The 16,098-nt window shown below is 37.3% G+C and overlaps 1 protein-coding gene across 1 annotated transcript in view; it reads right to left on the minus strand.

The window, feature by feature from the left end:
- The window catches only part of necab3 (N-terminal EF-hand calcium binding protein 3), a 36,676-nt gene that overhangs the window by 15,997 nt on the left and 4,581 nt on the right, over positions 1-16,098 (minus strand). Inside the window, exons 2-6 of the mRNA XM_031301802.2 lie at positions 14,329-14,353; positions 5,879-5,987; positions 4,332-4,357; positions 2,429-2,526; positions 887-1,023 (exon numbers count right to left, since the gene is read on the minus strand). Of these exons, the coding sequence (XP_031157662.1) occupies positions 887-1,023; positions 2,429-2,526; positions 4,332-4,357; positions 5,879-5,987; positions 14,329-14,353 (395 nt within the window). The remainder of the gene's footprint in view (positions 1-886; positions 1,024-2,428; positions 2,527-4,331; positions 4,358-5,878; positions 5,988-14,328; positions 14,354-16,098) is intronic.

Genomic DNA, 16,098 nt, shown 5'->3' on the forward strand with positions numbered 1-16,098 from the left:
ACAACACACCACTCTCTGAGGTCTTTGGTCTTTGCCTCCAAATGTCAGCCTCCAGGCTAGTGTTTCCTAGTTTGGTAAAGAATATTATGATATAATATGGATCGGTATAGTACAGCATATAGTACAAGACTTGGCAGAGGAAATGTCACTCCAGTTTGTAGGGTGTCAATCTTCACCTTCATTGTTTTTGTGCATTGGACACTCGGTGTTGTGTCTTACTGCTTACAGTGTAACATGTGGTATGTAGAGTGGCATTTCCTCTACCAGGTCTATTGTTTTCATACTGTGTCCTCATAGCTGAACAACACAATAGGATGTTTCATTTTGTAGCTTCCATGCTCAGACCTTGACACTAAAAAAACTATTAAAAATGTAAAATGAAAAATATGCAGTGTAGACTTTATGCCAACAGGAAGTTCGTTTTAAAACAAACATGAACTTTTTCTAGTCTGCCTTATCCCTGATGGGTATGGTAAGGTGAAATTTGGGTTTATAATTAGAGAAAGACTGTAGTCTTGAATTGTTTTGTTTAAGTGTGTTTAAGTTGAAGCACCTAAAACACTTGGTTATGTTATAGAGATACCATGTTAATGGTTAAGGTTATGGAAAGATGGGCATTAAAGGGAACACAGTTAGCTGTTTTTTGGAGATACCCATTTTCTTTTTGATGCACTTAATAAGAACATCACACTCCTATTTTGTCCAGATTCATAATTGTAACCTGGAGACTTGCCAGACAATTTGAAGAATCCGCTTCATTTCACCAACGCATTTTGGCGCAGGGCCTTCATCAGGGTGAGTTTGAGGCCAAAGTACAGTATAGATAATGTCTTGGAATCTGTACAAGTAACACACAATACAGACAGTGTCATATTGCAATACTAACGGGGCAGGGCTGCTTTGCTCCTCCACAGCCTCCATGGCACACTGCAGGGACCTCTGTAGAGACAGTAGCTGACTGGATGTCTCTCTTAGCATAAACCTTGTGACAAACTGGCCCAACACACTGGAACCCTGGTATTCCTGAAAGATAGCGAGGGACAAACAGAAGGACAAGTTATAGCACATAATACTCAAACTCAAGCAACAAGGAAGTAAAAGCATGGCAGAGACAAGATAGACCGCAGAGACGCAGCGAGAGATGAGTTGATAGCTTCTCCAAAACAACAACAGGTACTTGTGAAATGTGTGACAGCGACAATTAAATGGGCTAATTAATTCTCTGAACACATACATTATTCAGTAACTCATATCCAAATTCCGAGGTGGAGGAACTTTAATAGGAGACATAATTGCTGCACACGAGTCCCCAAACACGAATGTGATTATGCACTCTCAAAGGACTCTTATACACGCAATGTGCTAATGAAGTAACAGTGCAGTAGCTCTTCGTCCAGACTTATAGAGACAAGTAGCTTCTACTGAAAATGCATCATGGGATTAGCAGTCCAGAGCACTCTGTGCCAGACCACAGCTGATAACTAGTGATTGCACAATCCTCTATGGATTTATCCACTCCAACAGCTTTAAAGAGGAACCAGAACAGAGGAACAACAAAGTGATCTAATTAAGACAGGACGTATATTTATTCAGCACACATCTCCTCTACCCTCTCTTTATCGTTTATCAAGCATTGCTGTTTTATGATGTATTACAATTCAAATCCCTAATTTTAGGTTGTTGCCTTAAAAGGTCCTGAGGTAATTTTAACATATCTTGTCAACTGCAATTACATAATATATTGAGTGGGGAGCAAAATGTTTTGTTTCTCTGGGGGTTTTGCTAAATACATTTGGAATATGTGAATATTTTATAAAGCCTATATAAGTGAATAGTTTCTGCAGTAATTAGATGACGCAAAAGAAATACATGATGGAGAAAGCTAGCCTGTCTCTGTCCAAAAGCAACAAAATCTGCCTACTAAGTTAGCTAATTAACACGTTATATCTCGGATGTAAGGATTAAACAAACAAGATAGTCAATTAGTGAGCTTTAGAGGATTGATAAGTAGATGTTGTTACTATTGGACAGAGTGACTACTGTTTCTCACTGTTCCCAGTTCAGCTAATATCTCCTGGCTGTAGCTTCATATTTACCGCACAGACATGAAAGAGATATCTTGTGTAACTCTCGGCAAGAAAGAGAAAAAGCACATTGTCCAGACTACAATGTCAGACTACTTCTTTAAAATCATGGTAAGTAATGGAAATGTGTGTGGCTGAGGTGTTTTTCATTGCTCTTTTGTTAACTCATCAGTTTGACAGGCTTTTGGCTCCATCTGTGAATGCCAGTGTTTCCTCTCAAAATTATGAATATTTATAGCACCTTGACTTTGTGTGTCTGTGTGTTTCCTATTGTCTTCACTCAGCATGGCTTTTTGTACTGTAGAAGCTTGATTTAAGGCAAATTCACTTACAACTAAACTTACCTCTTTAGTTTTATCCATTGCCTTTAAAATGGCAACATTCAGGCTCTCCAGAGCTGAAAGTACACTGAGATACTCCCCCAGGTGCTGAGAAAAATAATCTAATAGGAAACAGGAAACAAGCTGTCAGTTTAATTGCAATGTAAGAACAGTCTAAAAACAGTCATAACGTTATTTCAACCCCTAAAACCCCTTAAATGTTGCCAATTGCCATGACAAATTCCAATTAAAAGAAGACCATGACAAGGGCAGTGAACATATCTTAGATGCGGGTAAAAGTATACATGTTTAGTTTTATATACAAGTCGAAATGGAAGTATTTGATCTTCACATGCCTATGCATCAATAACAATCAATGCTCACCATGACAGGAAATGGATACTCTGTGTCATTTTAATCATCTTTTTAATCACCTAGTGTTATAACAGTAGCTCATCCACACCAGTGTACAGTTGGGGACAGGAGTCATAAAGATTTATTTGATGAAATGTAGCCAAACGATAAAGAACCTCCTACATATGCTCACATTTAGGTCCCAAATAATACAGCGCACAAAACTGAGAAAACTATTTATTTAAATTAATAAAAGTCAATGGATGTGTGGGGAAAATGCTTCAACCTAGATCAGTAAAGCAGAGAAAGAATTCAATCTTAATTATTTCTCAATTAACCAAAGACTGCACTTGATGTGACACACAGATCCAAGGTTAATGGATCAGCAGCACCTTTTACAATCCTCTTACTTAGATTCAATTAAGTTATCCACCTGAATTTCATGGCTCTCAGAGACACTCAGTCAAAAAAAACGACTGTGAACTAAATCTGAGACAAGCGGAACATTCTGTGATGGAAAACACTATTGACGTCAGATGGAAAAAATGCCATTCCCATTCAATAAATTATGCAGAAGTTTTATTCTGCTTAAGTCTCTGCTCTATTTCTTCACTTTATTCAGGCCATCTGACACACACATACATTTTTAAGATGATAAAAATTAGGTCAATAGATCTGTGCCGGGTTTTTTTTCTTCATATTTACAGATTAAAGTCAGTATTGCAGTGGTGGTGTTGTTGGCTGCAGTGTATATGTTTCACCTTAAAACAATTCTAAAGAATAGAGAGGCTTTAAAGAAATAGTAGAATAACTATTTGCTTTCTTGTGGAGAGTTAGAGAAGAAGAGTGATACTCTGATGTATCACGGTAAATGTGACGCTACCGCCAGCCAACCGACTGTGGGTTAAAAGAGCCTGTGTCTGACAATTTCTGAAACTTTCTAAGAAATGTGTTGGATGTTTACACCCACTTCACATAGTTATTGGCCAGCTGTGTGTGGAGCTGAGGAAGGAGCAAAGGTTTGAACTTCTCTCTCAAGGTCTATTTTTCTAGTCTTTAAACAGATATTTGACAATGTGCGCCATTATTTATCATCTCTTTATAATGGCCTGCTTCTACCCTGCCTTCGATTAGGGCAATTTGGATCAGCTATAAATACGCTTGCCTTCTGACACGATCGGACAAGTTGTTGTAACTAACCCTAAATCTCATAAATTAATGTTACGTCTCATTTATGAAGCGTACAAAAAGTGAACCGTAAAAACAAGTTGCAGTGTTGAGTTGTCTCCGTCTGCTTCCAGTCTTTATGCTATGCTAAGCTAAGCTAACCGTCTTCAGGCTGTAGACAGCTAAGAGAGTGGTGTCGACCTCATCTAACTCTCGGCAAGAACGCTAATAAGTGCATTTCCCAAAATGTCAAACTATTGCCTAAATGTTTTCTGTGCTACTACTTGAAGATATGGACCAACAAATAAGACAACAATCACTGATGTTAGCAAATTTTAAATACAGCAGTTTAACAGATTAAAGTACTACGACGCAAAAAATCAGACAAAGCACTCTCCCAACCAACCTGATAACTTGTCAGTGTCCAGATTGCTGCAGGGCGTAACATAACAGAAGATACATGGGGAAAGTATTGAGAAAGTTAATTAGAGAAATTCAAAGTCATGCTGCTAGATAAATTGTGTAGCTCCGAACTGCATGAATATTACAGTTTTAGCCCAAAGGAAGACACACAGATAAGACACCAGTGTTAAAACTATACAAATCAGTACAACTTAAGCATATAAACACAGTTTATTTCCTTGTCATTATGTGTACCACAAGCTGACATATTCTGCTTAGAAAATCAGGGTTCTGCACTTTGTCATTCTACATGAATTATAAAATGTGATAGAAATGTGTGTTAATGCAGTTGTGAAAGTGCCTTCTTTTTTAACTTACTCTGCTGTTGTAAAAACATTAAAATGGATAATCCTTTGTTTACCAGTCATCGCAGAAATAATTACAGCAGCAGTTATGTGTCTTTTAAAATCATTACCAAAGCCTGGACATGCTTTTGTTTCAGAAGTGATATTATATAAGAAACAGTACTTTTATTTAGAACAAGAGCACCCATTATTTGACATCAGAGCTCAGATGATGCAACAAAGCTTGGAGCTGGTTAGAGAGGTCTGGTTGGTCACATTAGTGACAGTGCCAGCGTAACAACATGTCCAAAAGCAATGTATCACACCGTGATGGAAGAACTGGCAGCAACACAACAAAATGCATGCGATTGCAGAGTTGTTACTGTAGCCACTGCCAGACACTCGCTCTAAATGGTTAGGCGCACAAAAGAAAAAAAAATCTTACAAAGTATATTAATCAATGCGCTTGTGTGTGTATGCGTGGGTTTGTTTATGTTTGTGAGTGCCATCCTGTGAGACTAACACAGAGACTTGACAATCACAGTGAATTCATTGAGCTGAGTAATCCTGAGCTGATACATACTGTATATGGTTTAACAGAAGTTAGAAAGTCTTGCTTAGCCAAAAACTGTTGGTACAATGTAAAAAAAAGTGTATAATGGAAAAAGGTTGCAAATGTCTCATGAAAACAAATCTCTAATCTGCCAAAAACAGTAACGAGAACTCGTAAAAAAAAGGAGAAAACTTAAAAGCATTAAATATATCACGACGGGGGAGCAATGGTCTTTTCCTCTGTGGCTGCAGTGAGTAAAACATTATGTGCAGACCAGTGAAGTCAGCAGCTACCCTCAGGCTGATATCTTTGATTGCAATTCTGAGGGAGTAGGCTTTGAAGAGGCTGTAATCCACAGTATTTTATGTCCAAATGAAGGGGGTAAACATTAATTCAGCCTGCTTGAGATTGGCTGCAGGGCTGATTTTTACTGAAGACCTCCCTCCAGCTGAGACATTTAGCCTGTAACAGATTACTTGATAGAAACACAATAACTGGGCTTTTAAGCTCCAAATGTGCTGTTTTTCTGCTTCTTACTAACTGTAAAATGCACAAGTTTAATATAGCACTTGTAGAAATAAATAGACTAAACATGATTCATTTCCCCAATGCAGGATTTAATTCAGAGTCCATTTCAAATAAAAAAAACCTCACTTATTTTGTCGGCCATCTATGGAGTAGAAAAGCTCCTGTAGCTCCTCAGTAGTCAGGATTCCATCCGCAAAGTAGGTATTGAACTCTTCAAAGGTCAGCTTGCCATCATCTAAAACACAGAGAAAGTATAGGCATACATCGTTACAGAAATAACATGCATACTAACAATAGGGTTGTAACATAAGTATGTTGCCTCTTAGAAGATCAAAAAATCCAAATAATCAGCCTAGGATCGCATGAGCATCATCTTAAGGGAATCCCTTTGTATTGTTTTTGTTTTAACTATATATTGGCTTTATGGTGTCTAAAAACAATCTCTCCACCCTTTTACATATTTCAATTGCACATGAACTGATCCATGGGGTCAGGAACCTGGAATGATTACTGTAAAAGATGCTTAAGACATAAAAGCCCTTGTGTGCCTTACCCTCAAAGTCTGTGAGAAGACTCTCAGAGAACGGCGGTTACATATGTAATTGTGTCGTCTGGTCTTAATGTGCTTCATGCTGAGCAAACAAACATTTTGGGGTCAAGTATATGTGGGCCTATCTATAAAAATGTAAGAGGTTGCTTAAACTTTGTAACTTTTGTTTTAATATTATCAATAATTTAGAAACATGTTATTAATCCGACTCTGAAAAGGACTAAAATATATCACCAATATGCTTCAACTATTAATACTGTAAACTCTATGTAGTTCTCTTGTTTCCATACCCCTTTTTTCTATTTCTGGTCTGGCAGCACACTAATCTAACAACCTGAGGAGCACCATCTTAGTGCAAATGAGTCCTTTGGTTTCATCTAGAACTTTTCTACCTTGCTCTTTCTTCCATTCTCATCCTGCAGGTCCACATTGTTGTGGTCATTTCTAGGCCTGAAACTAATAATTTCTTTTAATTTTCAATAAATTGATTGATTATTTTTCTGATTACAGCCTTTTAGTTTAATACAATGTCAGCAAACAGTGAGAAATGAATCCAATTTGACATCTTCAAATTGCTTGTTTTTTTGAACCAACAGTACAAAACAGAAATGTTCTAAATGTACAATGATGTTGATGAAAGATAGTAAATAGAAAGCAGTACATTCTCACATTCGACAAGCAGGAACCAGAGGACGTTTGACTTTGGTTTAAACAATTAACCTATCAAAATTAAAAAAAATTTGTCCAATTGACTAACTGTTAAAGCACTAATTTTCACAGTTCAGATTGGTGGCATGCAATCAAACACAGAAGTCAAACATGATCTCAACTTTATGCTGTATGTATAAAACTTGGAAAGTCCCAATCACTAAAATTGTATTACTACAAACACTTTGCAGAAATATTCCACAAACTACAACTTTAAAATGGAAGATGCTACATATGCCAGCAGCTTGGATTTTTCTATGTTTCCTCAAACTAGTTAACTGTGAGCACAGCTTGTTGTGACAGACAATGCGCGGAAAACTCAATATCAGAAAAAAATAGCTTGTTTGTCATCTGTGAAGAAGTGCTCCTTTGTGAGCCTACTATCAATCTGTCCACTGTCACAGATTGCATAGAGCAGTCAGCAGTTAGCCTGCCAGAGATGTTTTAATCCTCAGGAAAGAGTCCACACCAACAGATAGATATGTGTCTGTGGAGAACATTTCTGAGCCACGACAGACACTCAGGCGATTGGAATAGGGAGTTGGGCACTCAGTCAGTCATTGTGTACGAAAGACACACCAGAATGGTCAGAGTGATACGATGGAGCCAAGATGACATACAAACAAATGAGTGTGACTTTGAAGTATTTGCTGAATCAGGCAAACAGACTGGTTTTGTCATAGAGGGTCAGACAGCTAATGGGACAAATAGCCATCCAGCCATGGCATTACTGCACCCATAAAGGAACTATCACTGCTAATTTGTGTGCCTTCTTTGTGCAGGATGACTGTTGGCTTCATAACCCCATTGAGTAACCCCCCCAAATAATAACCCTAAAACACAAAGACAAAGTCAAACGAGAAAAGTTTAATATTCAATAGAGTTCCAGTTGGCTGACTCAGAAGAGGGCAACCTTGAAGACCATCTGTTGAGTTGGAGCCTCTTAGACACTGCTCATCATTACCTCTGACCAGAATGTGTAATGTGCTGGCCGAGACAATGCCTGGTCCATGGCTATTTACCTACTTTCTCTCGTTTTCATATGGTCTTTTTTTTAATCTTCGTCCAATTCTCTATATGCTTTTTTCCTCCTCCACTTCCAGAGCAAGATCAAACTGACAACAGGACTTTAAATATCTTTTGCGATTTGAAGTACAAAAGGTTTCCAATTCGGCACTGTGCTTCTGTTTCTCTGTTAGAAACACAAAGTAAAGCATGAAAAGTATTGTACCACAGTAGCAATACATTTAAAGAATGTCAAAAGAAATTGCAGTATAAAGCAGCATAGCAGCTCATCAGCATCTTGCACCACACTTTTTTTAAATTTAGCATTGTAGGCGGGCATTAATCAACACAGTCATGCACTATTCATTGGTTATGGAGCAATGAATGACTTTGTATTTTTGAGCCATCAAGGGTAATTTTTGGTTTCCATTATGCATGCTGGAGCAAGGACTGAAATGTGAGGCACAAGCAGAATATTATGTAAATCTTTAAGGTGAAGGCCATGGCTCCATCTTTTCTTTGCCCACTTAAGCTTAAGTACATGTATACGGTTGATGTGTGCTTCAATAAAAGTCTATACTTCTTCTTCTTCGTTTCAACCGTTCACTGAAAAACGTTCTCATTTAAAATACAAAAATGGAGCATGGAAGCAATGCACAAAAACTATATTAAACAATAATAAACAATAATAAGCACCATAAGCATGGTAAGCATTGTCAAAGACAAGTGTGCTTCAGCTTGTTATATGTTTTAACCAATCACAAGAGCTGACTGCAGTGATTATTTGGTGCTAATTCAGCAAACTGCAATAAAGGTGTTTATCTTGAGAATATATATATATATATATATATATATATATATATATATATATATATATATATATATAAATACAAATATTTCTCTATCATCAAATTGTCTCTATCATGATCCCCTCAGTATAGATTTTATACCAAGTATTTTGGGTAAGCTATATTGATGCAGTAATATCACATTTTGTTGTGTTACTTATATTTTGATGCCATCTGTAGTTGGTTTGTGGATCTGAGACTAAGGCTCCCTCCACATGTCTTTGTCTTCTCTCGCAGGGTTATATTTGAAAGGCTTCCTAAATTCGGGGTGCCAAACTAGACAGGCAGCAGTTATGCGCAGTAGTGACACTCTTGATAATCAGTTTGATGGACTACTGATGATACTGGCAGTCTCCTCTATTAATTTTGACAGTTCTGGGTTAAATGTCTTGGCTGCAACAAATACACAAGCCTAGACCTCTGTGTGTTTGTACTTCTTCTATTATTATTTTTATGATAATGAGAAAATCTGTTCAGAGTCGATTGCGAGGACCCCATATGAGGTCACTTGATATGCTGAAAGGGTTGAGAGAGTTTTCTAAAAATTTACATATTGATATACATGACCATTTTGCAACTTCCTGACCCAAACCTGCTATGGATCATAACTAAACAGTTCATAAACTCTCTCTGTCCCTCACAGCTTGCATATGCTCAGATAATATGATATGCTGTTGTATTTGAAACTGTATTTGTCTTAAATGTATCACTTCAATTATTCATCCTCTTACAGTCCTATCAGAGCAGCCACAGCATTCAGTTACTAAACAGATTCGGAACCCAAACGCCAGCTGATGCCTCTGAATTAATAAATGATTCATGCATGGCCCAACGGCATATAAGGAGCACACATGGGTTCTATAAGTAGATCACAGTTTCCAAAAACATTCATAGCATACACATTATGTATATTATGAACAACTTATAAAGCATTTCTCCTGTCATGTTCCTAGTTAATGTGAAGCTATTCCTGGAACATTTTCAGAGAACAAAACAAGTTTCCTTGAGAATAACTTAATCATAGTCTCCAAATGAATAATTTATCTGCATCAGGAAATGTTGTTGACCCTGTTTTAACAGAAACAGGAGTTCTTTGAACAAATACAACACCTGTGTATGTCTTGTTCACTTGAAATCAGACTTTCGTATTATTATCATTTTAATTTGTTTCTGATGCTGTTTTTCAAAATATAATATATCCTTTGAAACCAGACGACCTAAGAAATCTAGTGGTACCAACTATGTCATGCCAGCTTGGAGGCTAAATAACTCTCCAAACTTAGGCTACATCTTGGCAAGGGAAAATGTGTTCTATGGGTACTCACGAGTCTCCCCTTTGCAGACATGCCCACTTTATGCTAATCCCATGCAGTTTGGGGCAATAGCCATGTAGTTTTTTTCATGCAGTATAAATGTGTTATTTCAGCCTATTCTAAAATGGTGTATTTTAATATTTCTGCTCACTGAGGTCCCTAATAAGTCTTGGAATTGCAGGAATTGGGTCTGACTGGAAAGATGAGACTCTTGTGGATTCAGTGAGCTTAATCATATTCATGTGTGATAAGTGAGACAATTTTTTGGAACTTGTGTCACTGTATCAAATTACATGTTTTGACCTCTAGGATAATCACAGCCTCCTGAAACTTGATTGTCAGATTTGTCAGCAAAATATTCATTGTGTGAACTTCACTTTAGTGTAACAAAAATAGGTTTCAAGATTAGTAATGCTGTTTACACCAAATTCCTACCCAGATGCAACCTAAAACTAGTAACATAAATGTTTGCCTCTCTTTAGGTGGCAGAAGTGAAAAGGAATCATCCTCAACATTTGTTGTATTCTGGTTTCACAATGATGAAGACAGTTTAAGAACAATTAGATACAAAATAGGATGTAGTCTCTACGAGTGATTTTTTTTTATAGCAACTATCATGCTTTTCCCAAATGATTTACAGATAGTGATCATTTTGTCACCTATTTTTAATTTAATCTTAGTCTTAGTCTTGTGCCAAATGTCCTAGTTAGTTTTAGTCACATTTAGTCATTCACATATCTTTTTTTGTTAGTCTAGTTTTAGTCAAAAGAGAACTCAATATATCTTTGTCAAGTTTTAGTCAAAACATTTTAGTCTTTTTTTAAATAACAAATTATTTCTGAGATTATTTCTGATAACCATTTCAGTCAAATAGTTATATAAAATAAATTATATAAATTTATATAAATATCGAGCCTCTTCCTTATTTTACCAGTAAATTCCTGTTAAACGACAAAAACAACCACTGGATGGGAAAAGGGTATTTTACAATAACTTAGAATGGAGCATGAGGCTGGCGAGGCGAGTTTCAAGTGAACGCAACATATGTGTTGTTTTTCAGACAACGGCAGCTACAGACTGTCATATGTCTCGGTGTTGGAATCCTACACAGTGAAATACAGACAAACTTTTACACCGTTTAGCTGTCAGCATTTTAACCGTGTTTAATCCAGCTGCTAGCTAACAGTAGGCTAACGTTACCTGCAGCGATGTTTCTGTTGCCTCTAACGTCCGTTTAGGAGCATCAGAGAGAAGTGCAGGCATTTAAGTGGCACCGAAATCCGCGTTGCTATTCGGTCTGGTAGCTAACGGTTGTTAAGGCACCAGTTGGTGCCGTATTAGCACCGGGTCTCGGTACCTAACCCTAGTAACAGCTCAATATTCTATCTCATGATGAAAAAGTAGAGACGATTATAGACTAAAATGAAGAGAGATTTCATCTTAGTTTTTATTTTATGCAAAACATTTTAGTCTCGTCTTTTTTCGTCAACAATAATGCATGTTAATTTAGTCTTAGTCAGCGTTTTTGGACATTGGCGCAGTCTCGTCATCGTCTCGTCTTAGTCATGGAAAAAACGGTCGTTGACGAACATATTTAGTCTCGTCTCGTCTGACGAAATTAACACTATTTACAGATTTTTTTAGGCATTGTCAAAAGGCTTCCGTAAATGGGGAAATAAATCTTCCCGGGGGAGCATGCCCACCGACCCCCCTAGGTTTGGGCTGAGCCCTGAATGTTTACAACATCTTTCTCCGCCCCTGGTGATATTCTCTTTTGAATGGAACCAAAATCGAAGCAGTTAAAGCACTCATACAGCACATTTGCCGCACAGGAAATTCTATTATTACAGCAAAATAAAAGTAGCTATACATCATACTGTAGGTTGAGTCAAAAGCCATATTCATACATTGCTTTTTAATAAAGGTCAGAAAAATGTTTTCATCGAAAAAGTAAGGCTGGTGAAATGTGCTGATTCTGCAACACAGCAGGACGCAGACAGATAGTGTGTGTCCTTTTCTTCTTAAAAAAAAAAAAGAGTCTGAATACTCTAAACAAAGTGCTCACAAGACCAGAGTAAACAAGAACCAAATGAACAAGTGGGGAAGTCCTGTAAAGTAGGGCACAAAGTAGGCCGCGCTCTTATCTCTCCAAAGGTTAGTCCCATTGCAGCCTCTCCTAAGTGGTTTATAAATTCCCATGAATGCATCACAACTTCAAAAACAACTAGCATTGCTGGAGAGAGTTGGGTCTTGTTTCTTCATGGCAAACTCATATGCACTACTGTATACCCAAACCATTTCAGATTCTGGTATTCTTAGTATCACTGCTCTACTTAGGATTTGTTCCAACAGGCCAACTGTGAGGAAAGCTGTGATATAAGCTTCCATATCCTAATTTAAGTCTCTATGCTGCTTTTAGATCGCACTGCTTCTCGATTCTCCACCTCACTAATGGTCGGAAGCTCACTGGTCTTTTCCTCCACATTGGAGAAGATGTCATGTGTGAGGGGAGTTCTCAAGATTTCATGCATGGGTAATAGTCTTAAATCTTTAAAGCATATGCTTGGACTACAAAAAGTCATGAACCAAAACTGAGTTTGACTTATTTACAGTCTGCTCTTATCGTAAGTTTACTTACTAGCATTTTACACAGCTTTCAACTGTATCCATCTTCTTCAGTGGAAGGAGTTTGCTCAGTTGTTACAGTTGTTAAGGAACTATGTCATCTTACAGCGCTGCGGTCGAGCTGCTGCTCTGCCCAGTGTGTCCAGTACAGATGCTGAGGGGTGATTTTTGTGTTGGTATCTGACGCTGAGAGCCACTGACCAAGCGTCCGTATTTTACGAGTCGGGAGTGAGAATGGGTTGAAATAAAATATTGGTTTATTATTTAAAGCATTCTACTGCTATGGACCTCATCTTTATTTTGTTGATATTACATACTCAGTCTAATCCCAGTGGTGTTTATTACTGAAAGATAAAGAGCAGTGAATGTGCGCAGTATATTTCCTTTGTGTTTTCCTTTTATAGTAACACTCCTCTTTCACTCTACCCACCATCCTTTCTCCATGGACAGTTCAGTGATGACAGTCTTCGAGCTCATTATAAAAAAAAAATCCAACAGAGAATACATTTGGCCGTAAGCCACAGAACAATCTATCACACGCAAGACTCGTCATAGCGAAGGTTGAGAGCTGTAGAGAAGTAATTGCTGTTTGAAAGCATGCTGATTACAGCCCCTGTGAACGCAACAATGTCGTTGATCTACACTCTTTGTTGATTTGTTTTGTGACATCTTTTTTCATCTGTTGTTAGGCAGAAATTAACATATTTTTTGGCAGGGCCTATCAGAGGCAAGGAGGACCGTTAATATACAATAGTGAAGCTTAATGTGCTAGAGGTTTTTTTTCTAATTACGTATTTTACCTAGGTAGGATTTCATAATAAAAATGAGCTGAAAACATGGGATCATTTTGTGCCATCACGACAAGATAGTTTCAACACAGAAAAATTCTAAAACAATGAAGTATTTATTTTCAACAGTAACTGTTTTAGTCCACAATTCACCCTCACACACAAGAGACGTGGCTCTTTCATTTTAGGATGTTTGTTTTTTTGAGATTTAAAATATAGGATCACTGTTTTTCAAACATTGCACAAACCATATATGCCATTACTCACACTTACCTTATTATTAACATCGGACACACATGAATTTAAGGAATTTGTGTGAAATTACTGAAATGCATAGCCTACCTGCCAGCATGGGTGTATGTGTGTATACATTTCTGAGGATGAGGAATAACCTTGTTTGCATTCGCTAATAAAGCCATATTATCACCAGTTCACAGCTAAAAAAATAACTTGGCCCAACCATGACTCACATTCATTTATAACACCCATTCATCTGTGATGACACTGACAGAGAGGTGCTTAATTTTGTGTGACATTCTTCCACTCGTGGCTATAATACAGCATCTTAGCATCATTTTAATTGGGCGGAGAAATTTGTTGGTGCATGAGAAGGAAAGCAGCTTCACTTAAAGAGTCATACATGCAAATCCTTTATTTCTCCACCCAGATTGTCTAAGGCATAATAACAAGTGGAAGAATGTGGGGAAACAATAAGCATGCATTGTGACAAATTACTCACCATTTTTGTCTGCTCGGCGGAAAATCTGAAAGACAAAAATGGGGGAGGAGATGGTTATTACCTCTAGCCGAGCATAACTAAAGGGGTTCTTGTGGTACACAAGTACAGGTTAGAAAGAATGATAGCAATTTGTCAGAAACACAATAGGATGTTTGGCGTCTGCTGTTGAAGGTTAATTTGTGCTGCTGCACAGAACAGAAACATGCTAACAAAGGCTGTTATACTGTGTATGCATAAGTGATGTTAGTGTCAGTTGTAAAATAGCTTCAACAATTATCACTTCTGTAGTAAATAGTAATTTCAGAAGAAGCGTAAGGCCATCAAGTGCAAAGAGGCTCAATAGTCATTATCTTGCAGGCTCCTCAGTCTGATAAACTGCTAAGGGGGAAAGCTAGATATATTGAGATGTATTATTATTTCATGTTTAATGTACATTTGTTCTATTTGTTTGAATGTCATATGTTATGTTTTATTTAATTGTATTGTGTTGGGTGTAACGTGATATTGTTTGTATTGACTGTTTTATTAATGTAGGTGTAAACATGTGTATACTGTATTTTTTTAATATTGAAGAGAGAAAGATGTAGTTGTTGCCAAGGATTTGGATGGGGATCCAAATAAACAATTAACAGAGACGCAATGGTGTGGTTCCTCTGCTAACGGTTTATTAACAGTTGAGTCATCAATAAGTCATTCATCATCAATTTTGCCTTTCTTCATCAAGGCAAGGCAATTTATTTATATATCACAATTCAGACACAAAGGCAATTCAAAGTGCTTTACATAAGCATAAACATACAAAGCAAATAAAACAGAAAATTCAACAATTAAAGCTGCAAGCGGTCGACATGGCCTTGAATTTCAGTGACCGCCGGACACTACACGCACGAGTTAGACCTAATTCCCTTCATGGAGTACACAGCGTTGGAAATTACATATTTAAAATTTTGTACCACTTCCTGTGTGGCGCAAGACAACACAGACTATGTATATGTCATGTTTCTGTATATGATGTGTACCACACCATGTACATTTCATGTAAATTGGTCTTTGTCACACAAGGTATTCAGTGGTCAGTTGCTGCAACTGCAAGTTAGAACACAACACCCACCACTCCAGGCTTCACACATATGTAATTCAACAGACCATTTTCACTGCAGACAACATGTCATAGAAGGAAAAGCACGGGTGCAATTATTAAAGATACCTGAATTACAGTTAGGTGCCAGACCATCTTATATGCTGACTCATTTACTGGTCCACTTAAATTAAACAGAGCCATTGTTAGTGTTATTAATTACACCTGTGCATTCCCTTTTATGACAAGTCTAAAAACCTGCAGTGAAAAAGGCCTACTTGAGCTATTGCTGCTGTCGTTGCAATAAAAGCAAAACATCTGTTATGAACTCCACAAAGCTCTTTTTATATGGCACATATATTACTGTTCAAATACTTTAAGGTGAGGTTGTGTGAATGCAGTTATGCATAGTGTAAAAAGTGCAAAACTCGACCCCTGAATAATGAGGAATATGACAAGGACGAATGCAGAATAGTAGTTGACTTTTATGCATAGCCAAAACGTTTTTTTTTTGTTTTTTTTATGATTATTGATTAATGATTATTGATGTTGATTGTATGACTGTTCTGGATTTGGCAGGGGTTATTGTAGTAATTGTCATGGAGATTTACAGTGTGTTGGAGAATAAAAAACTATTGTTAACGGAGGCTTAAACATTCACAACCACTCATGGCAGCAACTCTGCAACACAG

Source organism: Sander lucioperca, chromosome 6 (assembly GCF_008315115.2).
Source record: "Sander lucioperca isolate FBNREF2018 chromosome 6, SLUC_FBN_1.2, whole genome shotgun sequence".
Taxonomy (NCBI): domain Eukaryota; kingdom Metazoa; phylum Chordata; class Actinopteri; order Perciformes; family Percidae; genus Sander; species Sander lucioperca.